The 26,810-nt window shown below is 46.3% G+C and overlaps 1 protein-coding gene and 1 long non-coding RNA gene across 10 annotated transcripts in view; one reads left to right on the top strand and one right to left on the bottom strand.

The window, feature by feature from the left end:
* RBL1 (RB transcriptional corepressor like 1) overlaps nt 1-26,810 on the bottom strand; it is a 104,782-nt gene that overhangs the window by 36,327 nt on the left and 41,645 nt on the right. For 7 of the 8 annotated variants that reach the window (XR_007768569.1, XM_050918597.1, XM_050918596.1 and 4 more), the window contains 6 exons: nt 25,548-25,660; nt 21,257-21,360; nt 17,656-17,793; nt 5,042-5,206; nt 4,687-4,822; nt 3,049-3,315 (listed from right to left, as the gene is read on the bottom strand). Coding sequence is in view for 6 of the 8 variants with exons in the window: in XM_050918597.1 (XP_050774554.1) it covers nt 3,049-3,315; nt 4,687-4,822; nt 5,042-5,206; nt 17,656-17,793; nt 21,257-21,360; nt 25,548-25,660 (923 nt within the window). In the remaining 2 variants the exon portion in view is untranslated. Of the gene's footprint in view, nt 1-2,656; nt 2,801-3,048; nt 3,316-4,686; nt 4,823-5,041; nt 5,207-17,655; nt 17,794-21,256; nt 21,361-25,547; nt 25,661-26,810 lie in introns of all 8 variants that reach the window. The other variant, XR_007768570.1, reaches the window with a different exon arrangement.
* LOC127031607 (uncharacterized) overlaps nt 3,880-26,810 on the top strand; it is an 87,149-nt gene continuing 64,218 nt past the window's right edge. The window contains exons 1-2 of one of the 2 annotated variants that reach the window (XR_007768572.1): nt 3,880-4,012; nt 12,750-12,843. This is a non-coding gene — a long non-coding RNA (uncharacterized LOC127031607). Of the gene's footprint in view, nt 4,013-5,159; nt 6,510-12,645; nt 12,844-26,810 lie in introns of those variants that run through there. The other variant, XR_007768576.1, reaches the window with a different exon arrangement.

The following is a 26,810-nucleotide window of genomic DNA, read 5'->3' as shown; positions in this document are numbered from 1 at the left end:
AGTGATGCATCTTGTATACGGGATTATAGTTAACTCACATCTTCGGTTTTATCATTTTATGAATGGGACTGAAGGCAGGGTTTGTTTAAAATACATCTTTGTCAGTTCTATCATTTCCTTCTCAGAGAGCTTTTCCATGCTTCTGTCAGGTGGAGAAGTTTCTATGGTTCGCCCTTGGAAAATCACGGGCCCTTTGTATTTCCAAAACATAGATTTCCAGCTGAGCCATTGGACCACCTTGACAGTCTAGTGCAACTTGGCTGCACTACTGTCCATGACCATCTGACAGACAATGGCACCTTGATGCCAATTCCCCACGCATTGTCCTCGCACGTGACCACGGTATATGGAGCTAGAGAAACATGAAGCAGCAAGAGAGAAGCCTGGAGGACTAACAGAAGATTCACCCCAAATCCAATTGCTTGCATCAAGAATTATAGCATTTTTATGCTCTTGTTACGACTGAGGTGATGAAAGTTGTCTTCTCAGCCTTAACTTCTGCAAAATCAAAATCAGAGGAAGCAGTCTGAATTGTGAACAGTCTGATTAACTCAGATTATCTCAGCAACGTAAAATCAAGTGTTTCTCAGATGAATAGTAGTCAATGTACATATCAGATAATATAAACTGGAATTCAGGCAGAGCTGATCACTTCAATAGGAACAGTGCAAGAGGGGAGATAAAATATGCCACCTGTACTGAGTGGCTCTCAGGTGGTTTCTCTTGCTGAGGTTTTGGTTGTAACCCCAAGCACATCACACCATGTATAGAAAAGGCCCTATGTCCTTCATGGCTGATGAAAGCAATGGAAAAGACAACAGACCCATTACTGTCAAATATTCCTAATGCCTCCTTAGGGACAGGAGCATATCAATGACATTTAAATAAAACAGTGCTCAGGACCTTGCTCAAGAAACCATATTTGATTGTTAACACACAGTTTGTATTGCCTTGAATCTCTCCTTTTAAGAGAAAGTAATTGAAAAGATAGCGATGAGCCAGCTCCAGTACTGATTATACAGATTTTGATGCCTAACTTCTGGCTTCAGGCTTGTTTATGGAAACATCACTATTGATATGGATGATCTTGTGATGACGCAAAAGGTAAAGTTCCCAAGATGATTTTAACAAGATTTACCAGCAGCTCTGGATAACACTGTAACTGTATGGTCTGACTGACTTGCCTGCAAGACATTGCAGGAGTAGACTGAGGAATCTTTTAGTTTTACTTCTTCTCAGAAGCATCCAAAAAGGGTAGTGCTGGGCAATCTCTTCTTCCTTTGGCCCTGCAAATGCAGGGTTCCATGGCATACCATTTGTAATCCCTTCTGTCTGACATTCCTATTAAGCCATTTGGAAAGATCAAGAGTTTGGACTACTAGGTCATCAATATAACAATACTCAGCTCTTTGCCACCATCTCAAATAATATGGCATCGATGGTGTTTTTACTCTGCCAGTATACAATACAGAGAGCTGGATGAAGATTCAAGCTGGGAAAACCTGTAGTTTTGTTTCCTGGTAAGGGGAAGGAGATGGGGGATTAAGCCAATGGTGTGTCTTCATCAGCTAACAAGTGTGTAATATCTGACCTTAGGGTCTCATTGGATTTATTGCTGCTTTTTGACTCAAACTGCATTGGTGACCCATAGTGTGGGTGAGTTTGTCATTTATCATGGACCATTCTTCTTCGATCTGGATCTCACACAGTCATCCACATCTTTGTTACCACCAATTGAGACAAAATGTGTCCTAGGACTAATTACTCCAGCTACTGCAGAACCCTTCTGCCTTCCTCCCAACTGCTGCAGGATGCCCCAAACACAGGACCAGAGATCAAGTCTCTACACAGGCCTCCTGTTTGCTTCTGGCTGTAATTCAAGATGTTGGTAATCATATTCAAAGACTAAATGGTGTGGAGCCAAGGTATTGAGAGACTACCTCTCACCTTATACACCTGTATAGCAATTAATATCTATTAAGATCATCTGAGAGACTGCTAAAATTGAACACTCAGGGCATGATACTTTGCAATGCAGTTGTAGGGTGCTGCAAGTACAAGCATAGGTTATAAAGTAGTACAGGGAGTGCAGTGGAACGTATTCCTGTATTAGTGAGATAGACATTATGACTGCCAAGTCACTTCTGTCTAGGAGTCTTCAGAAAAGAAGGCAAAGCTAAGTTTCTCAGTTGTATTCCACAGATTGTTGTGCACTGCACGATAACTTTCAAGCACGTGGTTTCCCAGTCAAAGTTGCTTCTCTTGGCATCACAACCATATAATGGTTTCTGAATTAATTTAATTTAGAGAGCAATTTATTATCTTAGTTTCTGTGAATGGCATATCTAATTTTATTTTGCTCCGTTAAAGGTCACCATGACAATAGACTTTACAGAATATTAAACTTTAATATGCTTCTTTTTATATTAGAAATATCAGAAACTAGAGAGAGCTCCATTAAATCATTTAGTCCATTCCTCATGGGCCAGAGCAGGATTTGGGGAGTTGCCATACAGCCAACTTCAGTCTGTCAGAGTCAAGTACTCTAAATCTTTCATGTATCAATTTGTTTTTAAAAATCTATATCCCCTTATCCTTAAGTAAAATAATGATATACTGAGTAAACAGATAGGAAAACATAAGGATACAGCTATACCTGAGGACCTAAGCATATTAAATCCCCAAGAATTACTTGTATCATACATCTTCATAAGGTTTCATCTGTGATGAAGCAAAATTTGCAAAGCAACAACTTCACAAACCTTGCCCCAGCCTGCAGTAGAGGCATTACCAGGATAATCTGCAAGCAACAAGTCTTTGTCTAGACACTACTCCATACAATAATAAGCACTAGGTATGGCAAAGTATACTTTCTCTTAATTTTTCTTTTCAAAACAATTTTCTTTAGATGTTACTTGTTTAAAATGAAAAGCCCTCCAAACTGAATCTACCTTGTTTGATAGTACAACCAAACCCCAGAAAAAGGACATAGTAAAGCATTCAGCATCGTTATAAACTGCAATGAAGTAAAATGAATGGATATCTTACCATGCAGTGGGATTGTAACTTTCTGTCCCATTGTCCCTGTTACAGTAGCTGTTGCCATGGTCAAAATTGTCTGTCCCGGTGAGAGAGAGACATTTTCAGCAGCAACACTTGAAGCTGGGGCAATTTTCAATTTCGTTCCTTCAGAGAGAACCTTTTCTACCTGCATGTCTTTTGGGCTGTCATCACCAAAGAGCCTTCTCTTAGCACTTCCAGCTGTAGGAGAGCTGTAACGCTCATGAACAGAGATCGGAGACAATGGCTGCATGTCTAATATGCAAGAGAGGAAAAATCATCACTACAATATGCAGCAGTTTAACAGAAATACAATTTCCAAAATGAGAGAATTGCTAGTCTCCAAGCTACAAAGAAAAGTCAGAATCACAAGAAAATCTTCCACTGACAGAACAGTAGCACCATAATACACAGATCAAAGTCCTCTAGCCCTTCAATTGCTTCCCCTTATTCTCCACTATTCCCAAACCATTTCATTTGATTGACAATATGTTTGGATTCTTAGCCACTGGAAAGCAATGGAGACCTCTTCCTCCTCCAGTCACATCTTTCCTGTGCTCTAGTTGCTTGGACTTCTCGTTTCTCTGTCTCTTTCTCTTTAATCCCCTCACTACTACCCAGCCTGAATCTTCTCTCCCTTAGCTCATCCCCATATCTCTACTTCTGCTCACGAACTCTGCTCACTTTTGCTGCTGCCCAATAGCATGAGTGGAAGCAGTTGAACTGATCAGTACAATATCAGTTTCACTCTTCTGCTCCATGGAACCCTTTGGAAGCACAAGATAACCTCCTGCTGCTCAAGATACTACATGGTGTGTCCCCCTCTCCATCCCACAAAGCAGAAGAGTTTCTGGGTAAACAGCAAAGTGAAACTGGCTAAAAACTTGGAAGTTTCACTCTGCTACTAGCTTTCACCCACTTCCAGCAGACATTTCCTTGTTAGCAGAGGTAGGTGCATTTTTTCAAGTTCTGCTCTTCTCCTCTTCAGTATGCTTCTTTACTTTCTGTAAATTTCTTTGAATGGTAATGACAGGTCATACAATCCAGTGTAAGGAACTGTTTGCTTTTTTGTGAAAAACCAGCAAGTCCAAGTTGTTGGTTGTGGGGTTTTTTTGGGTTAAAAATAAGTGTCCATTTAAGAACTAATGAGAGAGAGAGGATAGTATTTTTTTAAGAAATTGACCTATCAAATCTGAGAATGGAGGCATAAAGATAGAAAATACAGGACAGAACTAAACTGCGTAGTGAACGACTGAACAGATTAGAACAGCAGGAGAAGCAGAGCTACCACCTGTCAAGAATTACAGCTATGCCATCTGATTCAGTATAGACAACCCTAGAAAAGGCACAAAGGCAAATATTACTCTGATTCAGGGTAGGCAATGTGGACATAAACACTGGTGCATTACTCACTGCAATACAACTGATGGAAGCACAAGCAATCGAGTGTTATGGAGACAAAGCCATAGAGTTAGGGAGAAGATTTCCAGACAAAAAGTTTGAAAAGCCAAATGACTAAGATTCTAAGCAAACACAATTCAAAGACACCCAGGATTTCTCTATGTATTACTATGAATGGTTTGAAATACTATATACTACAAACATCAGAACTCATCTCAAACTTACCACGTCGTAAACTTCCACTAAGATCTGTGCGAACCTCTTTCACTCGAGGATGCACAATAGGCGATACTGGCATCATAGGGAGGTGTCCTAGTCCACTTCCTCCATTACTGGCTTCAAAATTACTTGGGTATATTACCTGGGATATAAGAGATGCCAGTTTAAGAATAAATAATCTTCGCCTCTTCATACCATCTACTATTATTAAAAAAGGATGTCAGAGAACACAGTCTTAGTTTTCATAATTATTTCACTACTGGATAAATTGTTGCATTTGATTAATATCCTATGCAAAATATCAGTCCTGGAAAACAAGTACACTTGCATTTTCTGGCAATTTATTTTCCCTTCAACATACTTCTTCACAGGTTGGGACCTTGTTTTCTGAGGCTTGTAGAGCTTTCCATAGGGCAGAGTCACTGGTCCAGGCTAGACTCTCCAGAATCTGTTCTTCAATGTTGTTGAGGTGCTTCACCATGTCTCTGGAGAGTCCTTCCTCAGACCGAATCAATATTTCAATCACCTAAAGGGAAGCAAGGCAGTTTAATCAGCCATGCTAAAACCAAAACACCTCACCCATCCTTAACCCCACTCTGACCAAATGCTAGCTGTAGCACTTAGTCACTTCAGTGTTCAATTGCTGCAGCTCAGAAAAGGTTGCCAGCACAACTGGGAACAATTAGCTATTTTCTGTTGGGGGATTAGGAGTACCCGGGTGGTAATTACTATACTATTGATACAACTGGCAGTAATTGGGAGAATGTAAGTGGGAGGAACAGGAAGCAGGAGGGGGAGCTCAGAAATTGAGCTGTACAAAGGAGAGAAGCAGCGTGGAAAGCTCCTGCTGCAATATGCCTGTGTCCTGTTCTGTTTAAAAAAGAACTGTGGAATAAAAAGATACATGTGATGAAAGGAAAATGGCCTGGGTGTGTTTATGACTGTGAGACCATGGGAACAAGCTGGAAAGCATGGTGCACTCATCAACTGACCATTCATTTCCGGTCCAGTTCAATTCTCCCTCCTTGTTTTTAAAAGCTCCAGCTTCTATTACATACCTTGCATGTTTCTGCTTCTCTTCCCGATACCTCTGCTCATCCCACACACTCCCCTCACCCCAAAACACATCATCTTGCCATAGCTAGTGCAAAAGCATTCTATGCTGGAATCCTGTGGTCTGGAAGTTTCCCTACATCAATTTTCCACCTGATTCCAAGCCTCAGAGGACCTCTGTTATACAGGAGTTCAGACTAGACGATCATAATGGTCCCTTCTGACCTTAGAATCAATGAAGACATTTCCTGCTGTCATATATCTGTTTCTTTCTCCCACTCCTCCTCCTCCATCTTCACTGAGTGAAAATAGTTTAGTTCTTCACAGAATTTTAAGATCCAGTATAAAAAGGCTTCATATGAAATTGTGATTATATATACATGTACACCATCATTTACAGTTTATAATTAGATTTAAATTTGGTTTTTAATTGATGCTCTACCACTCTATAACTAGGTAATGTTCACAAATACCATTACCCATCAATTTAAAACTTCATTTGAAAAAAGGTTAAAGCTCTTAAGGTTGTGAAGCTAGCCTTACAAAGAACAACCTGACACAACAGATATTAGTCACGTCACTTAATGCTCTGAGACAATACAGTGATGAGTATGGTTTAAGAGCCTATATTAAATAGGAAATGTGATTCAAGTGTAAACCAATGCTGCGGAAGAGAAAGTTAGTCACCTTGTGCAGTAACGTAGGTTCTTCGAAATGTGTCCCCCTGTGGGTGCTCGACTTTAGGTGTTCGTGCACCCCTGTGCTCGTAAAAGACGGTTACTCACCTTTGTAACTGTTGTTCTTCGAGATGTGTTGCTCACATCCATTCCAGTTAGGTGTGCGCGCCGTGTGTGCACGTTCGTCGGAAACTTTTTTACCCTAGCAACTCCAGTGGGCCGGCAGGTCGCCCCCTGGAGTGGCGCCGCCATGGCGCCCGATATATATCCCTGCCGGCCCACCCGCTCCTCAGTTCCTTCTTGCCGGCTACTCCGACAGTGGGGAAGGAGGGCGGGTGTGGAATGGATGTGAGCAACACATCTCGAAGAACAACAGTTACAAAGGTGAGTAACCGTCTTTTCTTCTTCGAGTGATTGCTCACATCCATTCCAGTTAGGTGAATCCCAAGCCATACCTAGGCGGTGGGGTCGGAGTGAGAAGTCGCGGCATGGAGCACTGCAGATCCGAAGGCCGCGTCGTCTCTTGACTGCTGGACCAGGGCGTAGTGGGAAGCAAAGGTGTGGACCGATGACCAGGTCGCTGCCCGACAGATTTCCTGGATGGGCACACGGGCGAGGAAAGCCAGCGACGACGCCTGCGCCCTGGTAGAATGCGCAGTCACACGGCCCGTAGGGACATGGGCCAAGTCATAGCAGGTCCTGATGCAGGACGTTACCCAAGAGGATAACCTCTGGGAGGAGATAGAAAGCCCTTTCATGCGGTCCGCTAGTGCCACGAAAAGCTGGGGGGATTTGCGGAAGGGCTTGGTCCTCTCCACGTAGAACGCGAGAGCCCTACGGACATCAAGCGAGTGGAGCTGCTGCTCCCTGCCTGAGGAGTGAGGTTTCGGGAAAAAAACCGGGAGGAATATCTCTTGGTTGACGTGGAAGGCTGAGACCACCTTGGGGAGAAAAGCAGGGTGTGGTCTCAGCTGCACCTTGTCTTTGTGGAAGACTGTATATGGGGGGTCTACCACAAGAGCCCGGAGTTCCGACACCCTTCTAGCTGAGGTGATAGCTACTAGAAAGGCCGTCTTCCAAGAGAGGTAAAGCAGGGAGCAAGTAGCTAACGGCTCAAAGGGGGGCCCCATGAGCCGGGACAACACCAGGTTAAGATCCCAGGTTGGAGCAGGGGGACGGACGTTAGGGTATAAACGTTCCAGCCCCTTAAGGAATCTAGACACCGTCGGGTGAGAAAAAACAGAGCGACCATCCGCACCCGGGTGAAAGGTGGAGATAGCTGCCAGGTGGACCCGCAACGACGATATCGCTAGACCCTGTTGTTTGAGGGACCAAACATAGTCTAAGATATTGGCCACCGAAACTTCCAAAGGGCGGAGATTTCTCTCCAAGCACCAACAGGAGAAGCGTTTCCATTTGGCCAAATATGTCGCTCTTGTGGACGGCTTCCTGCTGCCCAAGAGCACCTCCCTCACCGGCGTGGAGCAGCGCAGCTCAGAGCCAGTCAGCCACGCAGGAGCCACGCCGCTAGGTGCAGCGACTGCAGGTCCGGGTGACAGAGGGTCCCGTGCTCCTGGGTAATCAGGTCCGGATGAAGGGGCAGGGGAACTGGGTCGGCTATGGTCAGGTCCAGCAGCATGGGGTACCAGTGCTGTCTGGGCCATGCCGGGGCTACCATGATGACGTGAGCCCTGTCCCTGCGCACCTTCAGAAGGACCCTGTGGACCAGAGGGAATGGGGGAAACGCATAGTACAGGTGGGTCGACCACTGGATGAGGAAGGCATCCGCTATCGACCCGGGCTCCCTGCCCTGAAAGGAGCAGAACGCTTGGCACTTCCTGTTCCCCTTGGACGCGAAGAGGTCCACCCGGGGATAACCCCACCTCCGGAAGATGGAGAGGGCGACGTCTGGGCGAAGGGACCACTCGTGTGACAGGAAGGATCTGCTCAATCGATCCGCCAGCGTGTTCCGTACTCCGGGGAGGAAGGAAGCCATGAGGTGAATGGAGTGGGCTACACAAAAGTCCCAGAGTCGTATCGCCTCGTGGCACAGGGAGGAGGATCTGGTGCCGCCCTGCTTGTTGATATAATACATGGTCGTCGTGTTGTCGGTGAACACCGCGACACAGCGACCCTGAAGCTGATGACAGAACGTTTGACAAGCAAGACGGACCGCTCTCAACTCCCGCATGTTGATGTGTAGCCCCACCTCCTCCTGGGACCACAGGCCCTGCGTCCTCAGGATCCCTAGGTGGGCCCCCCAGCCGAGATCCGAGGCATCCGTTGTTAGGGACACCGAGGGCTGAGGTGGGTGGAAGGGGAGACCCGCACATAACACTGACTGGTCTAGCCACCAGCCGAGGGAATCTAATACCCTCTGGGGGATTGTGATTAACATATCTATCGGCTGTCTTGTCGGCCTGTAATGACTGATGAGCCACAACTGGAGGGGCCTCATGCGGAGCCGAGCGTAATCGGTCACAAAGGTACAAGCCGCCATGTGGCCTAACAGGGTTAGACATGTCCGCACTGACGTTAAGGGGGCTGTCCGCAGCCGTTGCACGATCGCCGACAAGGCCTGGAACCGCTGCAATGGCAGCAAGGCCCTGCCCACAGTGGCGTCCAGGACGGCCCCGATGAATTCCACCCTTTGTGTGGGAACCAGGGTGGACTTGTCCGTGTTTACCAAGAGGCCCAGAGTGGCGAACATGTCGGTGATCACGCGGACATGGCTGCAGACTTGTTGTTCCGACGTGCCCCGAATCAACCAATCGTCCAGATACGGAAACACGTGGATACGACTGCGCCGAAGCTGCGCCACAACAACTGCCATGCATTTCGTAAACATCCTCGGGGCCGTGGACAGGGCAAATGGGAGGACTGCAAATTGATAATGAAGAGGCCCCACAACGAAGCGAAGGAAACGTCTGTGACGTGGCCAGATGGCAATGTGAAAATACGCGTCCTGCATGTCGAGGGCGGCGTACCAGTCTCCCGGATCCAGGGATGGGATAATGGTCCCCAGGGATACCATGCGGAACTTCAACTTCACCAGGTACTTGTTGAGCTCTCGCAGGTCGAGGATAGGCCTGAGGCCTCCCTTGGCCTTGGGGATCAGAAAGTAGCGGGAATCAAACCCCTTGCCTTTCTCGTTCTCCGGCACCGCCTCTATAGCTCCTTTGCCGAGGAGCGTCTGCACCTCCTGTCGAAGAAATTGCTCGTGAGAGGGGTCCCTGAAGAGGGACGAGGAAGGGGGGCGGGAAGGAGGAAATGAAACAAACTGCAGGCGGTATCCCGACTGCACCGTGCTTAAGACCCAGCGGTCTGATGTTATTAGGGACCACGCTGGGAGGAAAAACGTAAGGCGGTTGGAAAACGGGGGGGAAGGATCCATTGGGGAAACTGTTACTGCGCCCTCGGGCGCACCTTCAAAATGAAGGCTTAGGTCCAGGCGGGGGCTTAGAGGAGCCTTGGTTCTGCCCCCCTTGGTTCCCCGAGTGCCTGCGCCTTCCGTTCCTGCCGCGGCGCCTGTTAAGGTCCTGCCGCTGGCGGAACTGGGGATACGGCCTGCGCTGTTGTTGTTGCTGCGGCCGGAAGGGTCTGCGTTGCGTCACGGGTGTGTGCATCCCGAGTGACCGCATGATGACTCGGTTGTCTTTCAGACTCTTGAGTCTGGGGTCTGTCTTTTCCGAGAACAAGCCCTGGCCTTCGAAAGGAAGGTCCTGTATAGTGTGCTGGAGCTCCGGCGGAAGGCCAGAAACCTGCAGCCAGGAGATGCGACGCATTGTTACACCCGACGCGAGGGTACGGGCAGCCGAGTCTGCAGCGTCCAAAGAGGCTTGCAAGGACGTGCGTGCGACCTTCTTGCCTTCCTCCAAGATGGCCGTAAACTCTTGGCGAGCATCTTGTGGCAGCAGCTCCTTGAATTTGTCTGCTGCCACCCAGGAGTTGAAGGCGTATCTGCTCAGCAGGGCTTGCTGGTTGGAGACCCTGAGCTGCAGCGCCCCAGCCGAGTACACCTTACGGCCGAGGAGGTCCATCCGCCTGGCCTCCCTGGATTTGGGGGCTGGAGCCTCCTGGCCGTGACGCTCCTTATCGTTCACTGATTGAACCACCAGGGAACACGGAGTCGGGTGCACATGGAGGTACTCGTAGCCCTTAGAAGGAGCCATGTACTTCCTCTCGACGCCCTTCGCAGTAGGAGGAATGGAGGCCGGAGACTGCCAGATGGTGTTGGTGTTGGCCTGGATGGTTCGTATGAATGGTAGGGCGACTCTGGTGGGAGCGTCTGCCGAGAGGATGGTAACAATTGGATCCTCTATCTCCGAGACCTCCTCGGCTTGCAGACTCAGATTTTGAGCTACTCGCCTGAGGAGGTCTTGGTGCGCCCTGAGGTCCAGCGGGGGGGGGCTGTTGGAGGAGGTACCAGCCACCGCTTCATCAGGGGAGGAGGATGAAGAGACCCCCGGCAAGAGAGTGTCTAACGGCGGGTCTCCTTCGGCCCTCGCCTCTGCCTCAGGAGCCAAAGCGGAGTCTTGATGCTTGGACCCTTCCTCCCCATCCGGGGAGGGAGGGGGGCGAGACAATGAGGCTTCAGGTGCCCTGCGCTCCGCAGTCGCCAGCCTAGCAGGGAGCTGTTGGGGGCCCTGGGCCTGATGGTATGCCCAGGGTGTCCAGAATCCCCATTGTTGCGGGCCTTGGTCCTGCTGTGGCGGATCACTGAACAGCGCCGCCTGCCGGTCGGTGCCCAGCGCATACCCGCTGTCCGTTTGCGAAGATACGGACGGCTGTCTAGAGGGCCATGGCCGGGCGGACCCTGGATGGTAAGGGTCTGCGCGGGCCGGCACGGACGATCTTCTCGTTGCCGGGGACCGGTGCCGGGAGTCATATCGGTGCCGGGACCGGGACCGGGTTCTGTCACGGTGCCGGGATCTGGACCGGTACCGGGCGCCGCTTCGGTGCCGGGATCGGGACCTGCCACCAGCTCGGTGCCGGGAGGTCGACCGGGACCGGGACCTGCCACCAGCTCGGTGCCGGGAGGTCGACCGGTGCGGCGAGTAATGTCTGGATCGGCTCCTGGAATCGCGGTGCCGGTATCGGCGGCTGGAGTCCGACCGCGATCGTCTTGATGTCGACCGGCGCCGCGAGTGCGACCGGTACCGCTGAGGGGAGCGGTGCCGGGACTGCGAGCGGCGGCGGGATCTGGAGCGACCGTGACGTCGGGACCTGGATCGAGAACGTGAGTCCCGAGACGGTGCCGACATCATAGGCTTGCCTCTGGACACGACCCGCACCGGAGGTACTGGGGGTGGCAGCTGAGTGGGCTCAGTCATGGCTATGAGGTCCCGTGCCGAGGCGAAGGTCTCCGGTGTGGATGGCACCACTATCTCAACCCCAGATGTCATGGGGGAGCTTGGCGGCACCGGACTCGACGGTCCCGCCGGGCCCGGAGTCGACGGTGCCGGAGGCGCCGCGGCCGATGTTGAGGCCGGGCGCTCCAGTCGGGTCTGCCTGGCCGGAGTAATAGACTTCGACGGCCTAGGCTCTGTCCCCGGTGCCGGAGAAGGTCGGTGCCGGGGAGTCTTCTCGGTGCCGGTGCGATCCAGTGCCGGCGCCGAGATCACGGCCTGCGAAGCCGCCGGGTCAAGTGCCGCCTCCATAAGGAGAGTCCGGAGCCTTTGATCCCTCTCCTTCTTTGTCCTTGGCTTAAAAGCCTTGCAGATGCGGCACTTGTCGGATCTGTGCGATTCCCCCAGGCACTTCAGGCACGTGTCGTGGGGATCGCTGGTAGGCATGGGCTTCTTGCAGGCCGCACACTGCTTGAAGCCCGGCGAACCAGGCATGAGCCTGGTGCCGGGTGCCGGGAAGGGCTAAGCCCCCGGCGAAGAACTATTTACAAACTACTTAACTTAACTACTACTATCTACACTTAACAATCTAATTAACAACTACAATAGTGCTAGAGATAAACGATAGATAACAAGGAGAGCTAGGGACGTGGAGGACAGCTATGCCGCGCTCCACAGTTCCAACGACCGACACGGCGGTAAGAAGGAACTGAGGAGCGGGTGGGCCGGCAGGGATATATATTGGGCGCCATGGCGGCGCCACTCCAGGGGGCGACCTGCCGGCCCACTGGAGTTGCTAGGGTAAAAAAGTTTCCGACGAACGTGCACACGCGGCGCGCACACCTAACTGGAATGGATGTGAGCAGTCACTCGAAGAAGAATCAGAGATTTTTGGTAGCAGTGCCAGGTTGGGTTGCACATGTGCGGTCCTCATCTCACACTGCTTGAAGCAGTCAATTGGTGCTGGCTCTAATCCTTCTTTACTGCAGAGATCAAGTAATAAACCCCAAAGTAGAAGGGAAGAGGAAGGGTAGTGGAGCACCCACTGGGGGACACATCTCGAAGAACTTCCATTACTGCACAAGGTGAGTAAATTTCTTTTCTTCTTCTTCAAGTGCTGTCCCTGTGGGTGCTCCACTTTAGGTGACTTCAGAGCAGTGCCCTTCGATGGAAGGAGAGTCTTCGGAGTTGAAATTGTGACAGCAGATAGTATAGTGAGTCCAAAAGAGGCATCGGATGTTGCCGGTTGTCTTAATGCGTAATGCTTCGTAAATGTATGGACTGAGGTCCGGGTTGCAGCCCTACAGATGTCCATGATGGGCACATTGTTAAGAAAAGCAACAGAGGTCAATAGGGCTCTGGTGGAATGCATACAAATCCCCACAAGAGGTTGTTGGTCACATTGGTGGTATGTAAGGAGGACATACTGGGTCAGACCAAAGGTCTATCTAGCCTAGTATCCTGTCTTCCAACAGTGGCTAATGCTAGGTGCCCCAGAGGGAAGGAACAGAAAATCATCAAGTGATCCATTTAGGGATAATGATCCATCAAGTGATAGCATAGATTTATGCTATCAGAGATCCTCTTGGAGAGCCTCTGTTTGGATACGGCACTCGCTTTGGAGTGTTCAGTGATGGAGACAAACAGTCTGGCTGATTTATGAAATGATCCTGCTCTGTCTATTGTGGCAAATTGCCAGCACTATTAAGATGGGTCCCCCACTCTCTCCTCTTGTGGGGGGTGTATTAAGGGTACCGTTTCTCACCCTTGAACTGGGGTATCAGCTGTCCCACTAGTGTCCCAGAAAAGAGGAGTGGAGAGGGAGGGAGGGACTCAGGCCCACTCTCTACTCCGGGTCCCAGCCCAGGGGCCCTAGGAATAGCAGTGAACCACTTGAACTAGCGATTCCTTCCTCTGGGCTACTTCCCTCTCCGGTCCTTCAGCTTGTGGGGTTTCCTGCCCTTTCTCCACTTGAGCGAAGTTTCTCCCAACCCCTTGTGTCTGTAAAGTCCCTCTGCTTCTCCAACTGAAGCAGCTTTTTTTTTTTTTTTTATCAGATGACTGGCTTCAGGTGCTTTAATTGGCTTAACTGGTTTCAGGTGCTCTAATTAATCTGTAGCAGCCTCTCTTCCCTCTACAGGAAATAAGGCTCTCATCATCCTGGGGCTTACATATCTCCCATCTATCACTCTCCTGCTGCCCTCTGGCCATGCTATATCACACTATACAAAAGGCCAATGCCCTCCGTATGTCGAAGTATGAAGTGTGGACTGCGCCTTCTATCCTTGTGGGGTCTGGGGCAGAACGTCAGTAGGTAAATGGATTGATTAAGGTGGAAGGCTGAGATGACTTCAGGTAAAAACTTGAGGGGCAGTATCAAGGACACTTTACCTTTAAAAAAAAAGCGTGTATGGGGCAGTCTGCCATGAGACCACCCAACTCTCCTACACGTCTGGCAGATGTAACGGCCACTAGAAATGCAATCTTCATGAAAAGGTATAGTAGTGAGCATGAGTTCCAAAGGGGAAACAGTGATGGTCCAAAGGACTAGGTTGAGGTCCTATGATGTGGTAGGATCACGTAGTTCTGAGTAGACATTGGTGAGGCCTCTGAGGAAACATTTGGTGAGCAGGTGAGCAAACATAGAATGTTGATCCACTTTGTGGTGAAAAGCTGTGACAGCAGAGGAGTACTTGTATTAAACTCATGGAGAGGCCAGACCTTTTAAAGTTCTAAGAGGTAATCTAATATTGAGTGTAAAGAACTAAGTTCCCCGTAAGCTGCGCAGCCATGCGGCAGCCTATGTAGTGCCATGCTGTGCTCAGGGAACTCACCTGGGGACCTGCCAGGGGAGGGGCGGCCTGAACCCAGCCCACACCTGCCATAGCTGGGGGCACCCCTTCCCTGGCTTCGGGCATTCTCATCAGGGGAGGCTTTTGCCCCTAGAGAGGCTGATTAAAGGGTAAACTAAAATCTAACTTCTAATGAGGAGAATCATCATAATAAAAATTTATTTTAGAAGAGGTGATGAGGACCAAAAAAACCAAACAAAATCAGCTAACTAAATAATGGTAGTAAATAGGCTAAAAGAACTAAGTAGCAAGGCTCTGCTAAGTGTTCTGACCTGTATACAAGGGCTGTAGAGAAGGAACTGAGGGGGGTGGAGGGGATTGGTCACACAGCACCAGTTAACCGTCTGAAGAGGCGCCAGACAGGAACTGCGCATGTATGACCCAACTGGGAACTGCTACCAAAAATCTCAGCTTACGAGCACAAGGGTGCACCAACACCTTAAATGGAGCGCCCACAGGGACAGCACTCAAAGAAGAATGTAAGTCTGCAGACTGCCAGAGCTCATTTGCCTCTGCTGTGGCTCAGAGCTTCCACACACAGCACAGAGCTGAAAAATCTTTTTTTGTTTTCATTGCTGTTTTTCAAATCCTTGTAAGCAACAGTGAAACTGAAAAACAATTTAAAATTTAATTCTGCTGAGGCTTGTGGAAAAACGGCTACCTACCTTTCCTAATTGTTGTTCTTCGAAATGTGTTGCACATGTCCATCCCAATTTATGTGTGCGAGCACCCCGAGCACAGCTGTTGGGAGATTTTTCCCCTAGTGGTATCCACAGACTCATCACTAGCGCTCCCTGGTGTCGCACGTTCATAGCGCTGGTATAAGGGGCTCCAGCCGAGCTTGCACTCCTCAGTTTCTTCTTACCGACCTCTCAGAGAGGGGTCGGCGGGTGTGTCTTGGAATGGACATGCAAAACATCTCAAAGAACAGTTACGAAAGACAGGTAACTGTTTTTTCTTTGAGTGATTGCACTTGTCCATTCCAATTTAGGTGACTAGCAAGCAGTAGATCTGGAGGTTGGCTCGGAGGTTAAGTACAAGCTGCCTATAGGACTGCTCATCCAAAGAAAGCATCGTCTCTCGCCTGCTGCATGATAGCATAGTGTATTGTAAAGGTATGCACCGAGGACCATGTCGCCGCTCTGCATAAGTCTTGGACTGGAACCTGCACTAAGAAGGCTGCAGAAGAATCTTGGGTTCTCGTGGACGGAGCTGTTAAGTTTGACGGAGGGTGGACGCCTGCGAGATCGTGGCATGTTCTTATACAAGATGTGATCCAAGATGAGATCCTCTGGGAGGAGACCAGAAGCCCTTTTATTCTGTCAGCAACAGCAACAGAAGAGGTGGGGCGACCTATGAAACGGTTTGGTTCTTTCAATATAAACTGACAGAGCATGTCTGATGTACAGGGAGTGCAGTTATTGATCTTCCCTATTCACATGAGGCTTAGGGTAGAAGATTGGTAGAAAGATCGGCTGGTTGTAGTGGAATTAGGACACAACCTTTGTGAGGAATTTTGGGTGCAGCTGCAGCTGTACCTTATCTTTAAGAAAACTGTATATGGTGGCTCTGCTGTGGGAGCTCAGCTCACCGAAACCCTCCTTGCCAAAGTACTTGCTCTTACATTGGCGCTATAAGCACGCAACACAAGGGGGTGCCGGCCCCAAGGCTACGGATACCACTAGTGGAAAAATCTTTGACAGCTGTGCTCAGGGCACTCGCACACCTAAATCGGAATGGACATGTGCAATCACTTGAAGAAGAAGAACTGCGATCAACATCAGAGGCACACACACTGGGGCTATTGCCTGAGAAAAGGGACTCAAATGAAGGCTAGGGGAATGTTTCCACTACTCTACTCTTGTAGCTACCCAAAAGCTGAGGAAGTGGTAGAGTAGCACACACATTCCAACCTCCCAATGTCAACAGCCAGGAGGCTATGGAAGGTTGGAAACAGAGGCTTTGAGATGGGAAAAGGAGAGCGGGCAGGGAGATATACCTAATATACCATACTGACAAGAAAGGCTGGGGTCCCCGGCGAGGGTCCAGGAACAACACTGTGGCTGGAGTCTCAACACCCTCTTGGTTTCTCAAAGGTTGGCTTCTATGTTGGGCATTGCTCCTGAACAGCAGGGCCCCCACATCTTAACTGGCTTTGGAGCAGAGCCTGGAGTTGGAGCAGCTCCAGAGCAGTGGAGCTGCAGGTTTTTGCCTGGAGTGGAGCCGCAGCACAGTTCCAAAGCCCTGCTATTAGGGCCTGGAAATTTTCACTAGATGCCTAGGTATTGGTATGTCTGTGAGAGAGGCCACAAGACAGAGAGACTGTGATAAGGTAAGTTAGTAAAGAAGAAAGGTACAGAATTTGTGGGGAAGGGGAAGAATAAGGTGACAAAAAGGTGGAAGTGAGGAACAAGAAGAGAAGACAGTGCTCTGTAGCAGGAAAGAAAGTTAAGTAAAGACAGGAAGGGAAAAAGATTTAACAAGACAGGGATGTAACAAGAAGGACTGATCAAACAGTACTCACTCGATAAATATATTATTATGAAGTATTTTATCAGTATTAGTTGAAGAATTTCCCTCAGATTTTTATGGTATGTGACCAGTTCTATAACTGGTGAAATATTTAGTAAATTTGAATACTGGTAGAAATACTGGTCAAATATAGTCTAAGAATATTTTATTCCACTATTCAACTAACCACAGTAGTAAGTCAGGTTTACAAATCATTTGTTAAATTGAAAATTGACTGACAGCATGTTACAATTAAATAAAGTATACAAACTATGCACAAGTTCTTTATTCCTTTACATTACAAGGGAAATGGTGTCACAAGTATTACATATGTTGGATAATAGATGTCAATTCTTGGTAGTATATTCAAGGGCAGCCTTAGACTGAAATAGCACATATGCTACAGGTCAGCACTAGTCCCTTTTCTATACCTAATCTAGGAATAGAGGACTGTCAATCTAATACTAAATAGAGGTACTTTAAAAGTTTATAATAATTCAGATCCAAGTATTTGAACATGATGTTTATGCTTACCTTATAAAAATAGAATGGTCGGAGATCAAGAACCTCAATAATCCAAGGGAAAGTTCGAAGTGAGCTATATGCAAATAGCACAATCTCCAAACAACATGCCATCAGGGAACGATGGAAAATATCTTGCTCCAAGAGAGCCTAGATAAGACATAGAAATGTTTTTCAGCCACATCATTAAGGAATTACTCACATATGTTTTCTTAAAATGATACCAGAGAGATCAAATTACTGAGAAAGAACAGCAGTCTCCTTGTGTCTCACACACTCACAAACTCTATCCATACTAGATGAAGTATGATGATTTGATCTGCTAAGCCCTGCATTAAAAAAAATATAGAATAAGAATTTAAGTTTTGTTTTAAAGCATTCCCTGAATTAATATCCATTAATTTAAACTTAATTTAATTAAAATTTGGGATATGGAAAATGTTACAGAAGAGGGAGCACTGAAAAAGAAGTCAAGAGACAAAGGACATAGATTCCAAGGCCAGAAGGCCTTGTGATCATCTAGACGGATCTCTTGTATAACAAAAGCCAGAGAACTTTGCCAAAAAAATTCCTAGAGCAGAGCTTTTAGAAAAAAACATCTCCTCTTAATTTAAAAATTATCAGGAATGGAGAATCCACTACGATGCTTGGTAAACTGTTCCAATGGTGAATTACACTCAGTTAAAAATGTACCCCTTATTTCCAGCCTGAATTTGTCTAGCTTCAACTTCCAGACATTGGATCATGCTATACTTGCGTCTGTTAGACTGAAGATCCCATTATTTGTTCCCCAGTGTAACTTCTAGACTAATCAAGTCACTCTTTAACCTTCTTTGTTAAAATAAATAGATTGAGCTCCTTGAGTCTATCACTATAAAGGCACTAAAATGACTAAAGGTCTAGAAAACATGACCTATGAGGGAAGATTAAAAAAAATGGGTTTGTTTAATCTGGAAAAGAGAAGACAGAGGGGACATGATAACAGTTTTCAAGTACATAAAAAGTTGTTAACAAGGAGGAGGGAGAAAAATTGTTTTTCTTAATTTCAGAGGATCGGACAAGAAACAATGGGCTTAAATTGCAGCAAAGGAGGTGTAGGTTGGACATTAGGAAAACCACCCTGACAGTTAGGAAGTTTAAGCCCTGGAATAAATTGCCTAGGGAGGTTGTGGAATCTCCATCATTGGAGATGTTTAAGAGCAGGTTAGACAAAAACCTGTCAGGGACTGTCTAGAGAATACTTAGTCCTGCCATGAGTGCAGGGGACTGGACTAGATGACCCTCGAGGTCCCTTCCAGTCCTATGATTCTATGTTTGGTAATCCATTAATCATTCCTGGGGCTCTTCTGTTAATTCTGTCCAATTTATCATGTCATTTAGCATGTCTGTTCCACTCTTTATAGCCAGATTTGCTGATTTATAAGCAGTACAGGTGCTGACACACTGGAGAAAAAAATAGCAGATAAATCAATTGTATTACATCTAGCACATTGTTAGATTATGACAGTTTAAGCTACAAAAAAGAAACCTCCAATGGCATACTTAAATATCATACTACGTTCAACCAGTTTACATATTTTTTCCCTGAAAGATCAATCACTGGTTTCTTTTGCCCTTTCCATTACTTTCCGCTTTTCGGAAAGTTTCAAATTATAAAGGCTGGTTTTATACTTGTTTATCTAGTAATAATGTAAGTCGAAGGGGAAGCAGACCTACAGTGCCAATGACAGTAAAGCTGCTTTGACACTACGGGTAAAAGGATAAAAGCCTGCTTACCAGGAGTTAAAACAGAATGCAAGGTGTGCTAGCTGCAGTTACTGCAAAGCAATACAGACATTTTGTTGAAGAATAAAGAGAAGTACAAAAATGCCTTGCCCAGCATCTATGTTCTAAAAGACAATACAGGCAAAGACAATTAGCAGTTGCAGGCACCTTCATATATAGTTATTATTGTCAAACGCTAGTCAAGTCAGGTATTGTGATGAAGTGGGGTTTTATTCATTTTGTTATGTCGCATCTTGTTATGCGAGTCTTACTATCCTATACTAATACTGTGTGTACTGCACCAATACTTAGGCGGTAGAAATTGGGTGTGTGATTTTGCTGAGGCCCCTGGGGCAGGTGAGACTGCCCTACTATTTGCACCTGTGTAATCCGAGACCCAGGAGGATGGTGCGACCAGGTGCCTTTGGCACAGAAAAAGAGACAAAGGCCAGAGGAGGGGCTGGAGAGTTTCAGTTTAAAGCTGGCTGGGGAATGGAGGGAGTCCCAGAACTGGGGTCTGAGCTCCCTACCCCCAAGATGGACCTAACTGAGGGGTCCTGTTCTCTGTACCTATAATCTGTTTTAGACCGTGTTCCTGTCATCTAATAAACCTTTTGTTTTACTGGCTGCCTGAGAGTCATGTCTGACTGCGGAGTTGAGGTGAGGGGCCCTCTGGCTTCCCCAGGAGCCCCACCTGTGCGGACTGTGGGAAGTGCACGGTGTGAAAAGGGGACACTGAATGCTCCAAGGTCAGACCCAGGAAGGTCAAAGCTGTGTAAGCTTCTTGCCCTGGAGACAGTATGCTGAAGAGAGAGGAAGCATGCTCTCCCAGAGTCCTGACTGGCTTTGTATGGAGTAGTTCCAGAGCATCACTCAGTGACTCCGTGACAGGTATATATCACATATCAGACACATACGAGTTAGGAAAAAAAGGAGTTATCAGTATTAAATGCAGATGAAAGGAATCATTTGAGATGCAGGAGAGAAGCATAACATACAGAAGAAAAACAAATCTTGGAGAGAAATATTTACAAGTCACTTTTCTTTATCAGTTCAAATTACTTGACAATCCAGTTGTTGATATAAAATCAGGTAACATTTCACCTCTGTTGTAATTAGGAATGTAAAATAGTAAACAATTAACTGATAAGCATTAGTCTTACCCAATTACTCCCCCTAACCGTTAGCCCCCAATCCCGAGCCGAACCAGCCAGCCAGAGTGACCCCAGCACCTCTCTCTTTAATTGGTTAACCAGTTAAATGATATACACCGCTGCCTTGATATACCACCACTCAATATAACATGAATTTGGATATAATGCGGTAAAGCAGTGCTCCAAGGGGGGGAGGGGGGCGCTGCACACTCCGGTGGATCAAAGCAAGTTCAATATAACACAGTTTTCACTTTGGCTCCCAAAGACAGAGTTATATTGAGGTAGAGGTGTAATTTTAATCATTTAAATGGTTAACATTTAAAACGATATTTACATCCCTAGTTGTAATACAACAGTGTGTGTAGGATTTAGTACACAGCCATAAGAAAATATAAGGAAGGAACTATGTCAGTTGAAAGACTAGCAGTTCTGAGCAAATACTGAGCTCTCAGGAAATTACAGCTGAGTCAAATATCTTGAAATAATCTCATTTAAGGAATGAAAATAATATTAAACTGGAATATTGAGCCCATCAATCTGCTATTAGCTAGTGAATAGACAAGGAACCAATTCTACCTTCAGACTGATTTAAATGGGAGCTGTGCGGACTGACCCAAATACATAATTTTTCTGAAAGTATTCACAAGGATGAACTTAAGGAAGAAGAGGCTTTTCTGTTCCAGTTCTCTACTTACTGTCATGTCCTTCCCATGCAATCTTCGTGTTTCTTGTACCACTATAGTCTCCAAAATTTTGTAATACAAAATCTCTGCCAGTTTTAGTCTGTTAACAGCAAAATCTGCAATTGAAACCAAATGTTGCTGAAAGCTTGTATTACAAGTTAGCAGTTGGGGAGGGGGCGGGGGAAGGGGAAGAGGAGGAGGGGCGAATAAACAGTCTTGATAAAGTTAACTGGTATTTTACTTTGCATAACAGAAAAACACGTGTGTTGTAAGCCAAGAGGAAATACTACTCTGAATGTCTTTCGTAATGCTATGTGAAACAAACCTTACATGCAATTAACATATTTCATACTCTTTAGATGTTCAAACTTCAGGCATGCTTATGTGTAAGGTCTCCACTCCAGTTTTATAAAAGTCTTCTGAATTTCAAATATGTAATGAGTTGCACTAACACACATATAGGAAAGTTCATTTAATTAAGAAATGCTTTCCCACTTACGTAGTTTTTGTGTATACAATTTCCTTTTAATTTTTTCTTAAAAATGTTAGATTAATGCAAATTTATAGTCTCTTAAGAGTTTCAATACAATTTATTTCAAGTCCCATTTTGAACTACAGTAACTTCTTGCTTAACATCGTAGTTATGTTCCTGAAAAATGCTACATTAAACAAAACGATGTTAAGGGAATTCAATTTCCCTATAAGAATTAATGTAAATGGGGGGAATTTTTTTCCCACCAGACAAAAGACTATGTATATTTAGACATACATACACACAGAGTATAAGTTTAAACAATTTAATACTGCACACAGCAATGATGATTGTGAAGCTTGGTTGAGGTGGTGGAGTCAGAGGGTGAGATATTCCCCAGGGAATGCCTTGCTGCTAAATGATGAACTAGCACTCAACTGAGCCCTCAAGGATTAACATATTGTTGTTAATGTAGCCTCTCACTCTACAAGGCAGTACGAATGGAGGGAGGAGACAACAGAAGTGTGGCAGCGGCTGCAAACAATCCCTGTGGAAACTGAACATGATGATGAACCCACGCTATCCCAATGGAGCTCACCACTCCCTCCACTTTCCAAAGTGCTGAGGGGGGTGGTATATGTGTGAGAGACACAGCAGTGGGTGGAGGGACACCTGAACTGCCCAGCAATTGATAGCCAGCTGGGCAGCTGCTGCACAAGGAACTTAGAGGAGCTGTTAGAGGGGCCGCTAGCCCACCCTGGTTCCAAGCCCTCACCAGCTAGCTCCAATGGCTGCTCTTCCTGCAAGCTGCGGACAAAGCAAGTGGCTACCAAACAGTATTATAAGGGAGCACTGTGCAACTTTAAACGAGCATGTTCTCTAATAGATCAGCGGTGTAACAACAAAACAATGTTAACCGGGACGACGTTAAGCGACGAGTTACTGTATAACCTTGCATGGTTTCATTCAACTCTGTACAATGTCCTGTTTGGTATTATTGACCTGTTGCAATGAAAAGATGCAACAAGTTTTGAACCAATGAGTAGTAGTTCAATATTTTTAAAGTTATTATTGCCTTTACTAAAGCATCCCTTATTTATTAAAGTAAACTTTTCAACACAATATTCTTACTACCTTACAAATGTCTCAATAGGAGTTGTACTGAAGGCACCTTCACCTCCATGGAGTTGGGATTGATGTATGGATGAGATGTCCCAGAAAAACACACTATAAGGACATTTCTCTCTTCAAAATTTTGATCAGCCTGACCCAATCAATCAATCAATGAGGAGCTGGAGTAATATCAGTACATTTCTACGCAGCAAGTTGCCCCTCTATTGAAAAGTCAGTTTTCATCTACACCAATCGTTCTGCGGTGATCTGGAAGCCTACTTTCACCATCTCCGACTCAAAGAATACTTTCAGGACAACACTGAACAGCGCACTGATACACAGTTATCCTCCCACCAACAGCACAAGAAGAACAACTCCATATGGACTCCTCCTGAGGGTTGAAATGACAGTCTGGCCTTATACAATGAATGCTTCCGCTGACGTGCACAGGCAGAAATTGTGGAAAAACCAACATCACTTGCCTCATAACCTAAGTTGTGCAGAACGCAATGCCATCCACAACCTCAGAAACCACCCTGACATTATAATCAAAGAGGCTGATAAAGGAGGTGCTGTTGTCATCATGAACAGGTCCGACTACCAAAAGGAGGCAGCCAGACAACTCTCCAATACCAAGTTCTACAGGTCACTTCCCTCAGATCCCACTGAGGAATACACTAAGGAACTGCACCATCTACTCAGGACACTTCCTACACTAGCACTGGAACAATCAACATACCCTTAGAGTCTCAGCCAGGATTATTCTATCTACTACCCAAGATCCACAAACCCGGAAATCCTGGAAGCCCCATCATTTCGGGCATTGGCACTCTCGCTGAAGGACTGCCTGGGTATGTGGACTCTCTACTCAGACCCTATGCCACCAGCACTCCCAGTTATCTTCATGACACCACTGATCTCCTGAGGAAACTACAATGCATTGGTGACCTTCCAGAAAACACCATCCTAGCCACCATGGATGTAGAGGCTCTCTACACAAACATCCCAGACACAGATGGAATACAAGCGGTCAGGAACAGTATCCCTGATGATGCCACAGCACAACTGGTTGCTGAGCTCTGTGCCTTTATCCTCACACACAACTATTTCAAAATTTGATGACAATATATATCTCCAGATCAGCGGCACCGCTATGGGCACCTACATGGCACCAAAATATGCCAATATTTTTATGGCCGACCTGGAACAACGCTTCCTCAGCTCTCGTCCACTCACGCCCCTTCTCTACCTACGCTACATTGATGACAACTTCATCATCTGGACCCATGGGAAGGAGACTCTCGAAAAATTCCACCACGATTTCAACAGCTTCCATCCCACCATCAACCTCAGCCTGGACCAGTCTACATGGGAGGTCCACTTCCTAGACACCACATGCAAATAAGTGATGATCACCCTATACCGAAAACCTACCAACTGCTATGCCTACCTTCATGCCTCCAGCTTCCATCCCGGGCACACCACACAATCCATTGTCTACAGCCAAGCACTGAGGTACAACCACATCTGCTCTAACCTCTCAGACAGAGACCAACACCTACAAAATCTCCACTAAGCATTCTCAAAACTACAATATCCGCACGAGGAAATAAGGAAACAGATCAACAGAGCAAGACATGTACCCAGAAGCCTCCTACTGCAAGACAAACCCAAGAAAGAAATCAACAGGACTCCACTGGCCATCACATACAGTCCCCAGCTAAAACCCCTCCAACGCATCATCAGGGATCTACAACCCATTCTGGACAATGATCTCACACTTTCACAGGCCTTGGGTGGCAGGCCAGTCCTTGCCCATAGACAACTTGCCAACCTGAAGCATATTCTCACCAGTAACTGCACACCGCACCATAATAACTCTAGCTCGGGAACCAATCCATGCAACAAACCTCGATGCCAACTCTGCTCACATATCTACACCAGCAACACCACCACAGGACCTAACCAGATCAGCCACACCATCACCGGTTCATTCACCTGCACATCCACCAATGTAATATACGCCATCATATGCCAGCAATGCCCCTCTGCTATGTACATCGGCCAAACTGGACAGTCTCTACGGAAAAGGATAAATGGACACAAATCAGATATTAGGAATGGCAATATACAAAAACCTGTAGGAGAACACTTCAACCTCCCTGGCCACACTATAGCAGATCTTAAGGTGGCCATCCTGCAGCAAAAAAACCATCAGGACCAGACTTCAAAGAGAAACTGCTGAGCTTCAGTTCATCTGCAAATTTGACACCATCAGCTCAGGATTAAATAAAGACTGTGAATGGCTTGCCAACTACAAAACCAGTTTCTTCTCCCTTGGTTTTCACACCTCAACTGCTAGAACAGGGCCTCATCCTCCCTGATTGAACTAACCTTGTCATCTCTAGCTTGCTTGCATATATATACCTGCCCCTAGAAATTTCCACTACATGCATCCGACGAAGTGGGTATTCACCCATGAAAGCTCATGCTCCAAAACATCTGTTAGTCTACAAGGTGCCACAGGATTCTTTGCTGCTTTTACAGATCCAGACTAACATGGCTACCCCTTTGATACTTGACACCAATCGTTCATTTTACTAAGTACATGAAGAATCAGCCCAAGCATTTTCTCTTCCCATAAACATGTCCCCTTTGATACACAAATGATACACTTCAATACAGCGGAAGCATTCTATGCATTTCACATATTCCTACCTATGTGAGATCCTGGCTGGTCATCTGTTGACTGAGTATAACTCCGACAGAAAGCCTCACCTACGTCTTTAACTCGATTCATGATGCTTTCCATAGGGTTGCGTACACAAGACCTATAGCAAGACCCAGAGAGAAACCTCATTTGTGTATTACGGAAACATAAAAGAGTCCCCCTGATAGGATTCATTTCATCAAGCTTTCCTCTTGGCAACCAATGTCCCATCCTGCGATGTATTTCACACTCTGGACAGCACACATTCAAAAAGGTTTACAAGCTAACCAGAAAAAGAGATAGTTTGTTGGTTTTAATATTAATTACTTGCAAGTCCAATTCCGAACTGTAACCTTGCCTTATTTCGTTCTGTTACGTACAACATTCTGTTTAATGGTTACTGACCTGTGGCACACAAAGAAAAGATGCAACGTGTTCCAGAACAAAGAGTAGCAGTACAATATTTTTAAAAGGCCATATAGGATTTGATAGTTTGAGAAGACGGAGAGCTTGTCTACACAGTGGAGTAATGCATACTATGAAGGTGTGATTTCTAAAGGGCACTAATTATTGTGGATTAACTGCTCTGAGTAGACCCTGCTGGTGCACACTAAAGACTTTCCAGTGCACTTTAATGTAGTAAGTACTAGTGCTTACTACGTTAAAGTGTACTAAGAACTTTTAGTGTGCATCAGCAGGCACAGACCAATTAATCCGCAACACATTAGGGTACTTTAGAATTCTCACCCCCATAGTGTGCATTACTCCCTATGTAGATAAGCCCTGACTAACCCCATTATCATTTTTGGACATGAGGAGTGCTTGATAAAGAATGTGCTTATATAAACTGAATTCTGTTCTCCAGAGCAGTGTACGAGCTCACCTCTTTAGAAATAATAATGGATTTTTGTTTCTTTTTAACCTTACATTACTTCTACTTTTATATTATCTTAACAGTATTAAAGTACTATGTAATAAAGCTGAGCATCCAGACAGGGAGACTGTGGGAGGATTTTAAAAATTATTATAAATTATGCAAATTGCTACCACACAAATAAGACCAAAACCGATTGGGGGGGGGGGGCGGAAGAGAAGGAGGAAAAGAGACAGAAGAAACCTATTGATACAAATTAAAAAAAAGAGGAAATGGAGTGTGCCCTTGAGACTCAGAGCAGTGTCTCTGAAAAAGTGTGCATGGGGGGAAAGGGGGAGTGTCACAGTGGATAAATCAGCCAACCAACTCCCAGTGCGACACTATGACCAAAAGTGCT

This window comes from Gopherus flavomarginatus, chromosome 11 (assembly GCF_025201925.1).
Source record: "Gopherus flavomarginatus isolate rGopFla2 chromosome 11, rGopFla2.mat.asm, whole genome shotgun sequence".
NCBI classification, from domain to species: domain Eukaryota; kingdom Metazoa; phylum Chordata; order Testudines; family Testudinidae; genus Gopherus; species Gopherus flavomarginatus.
Note: the sequence above shows the minus strand (reverse complement) of the source record. Positions and strands in the feature narration are given on the sequence as shown.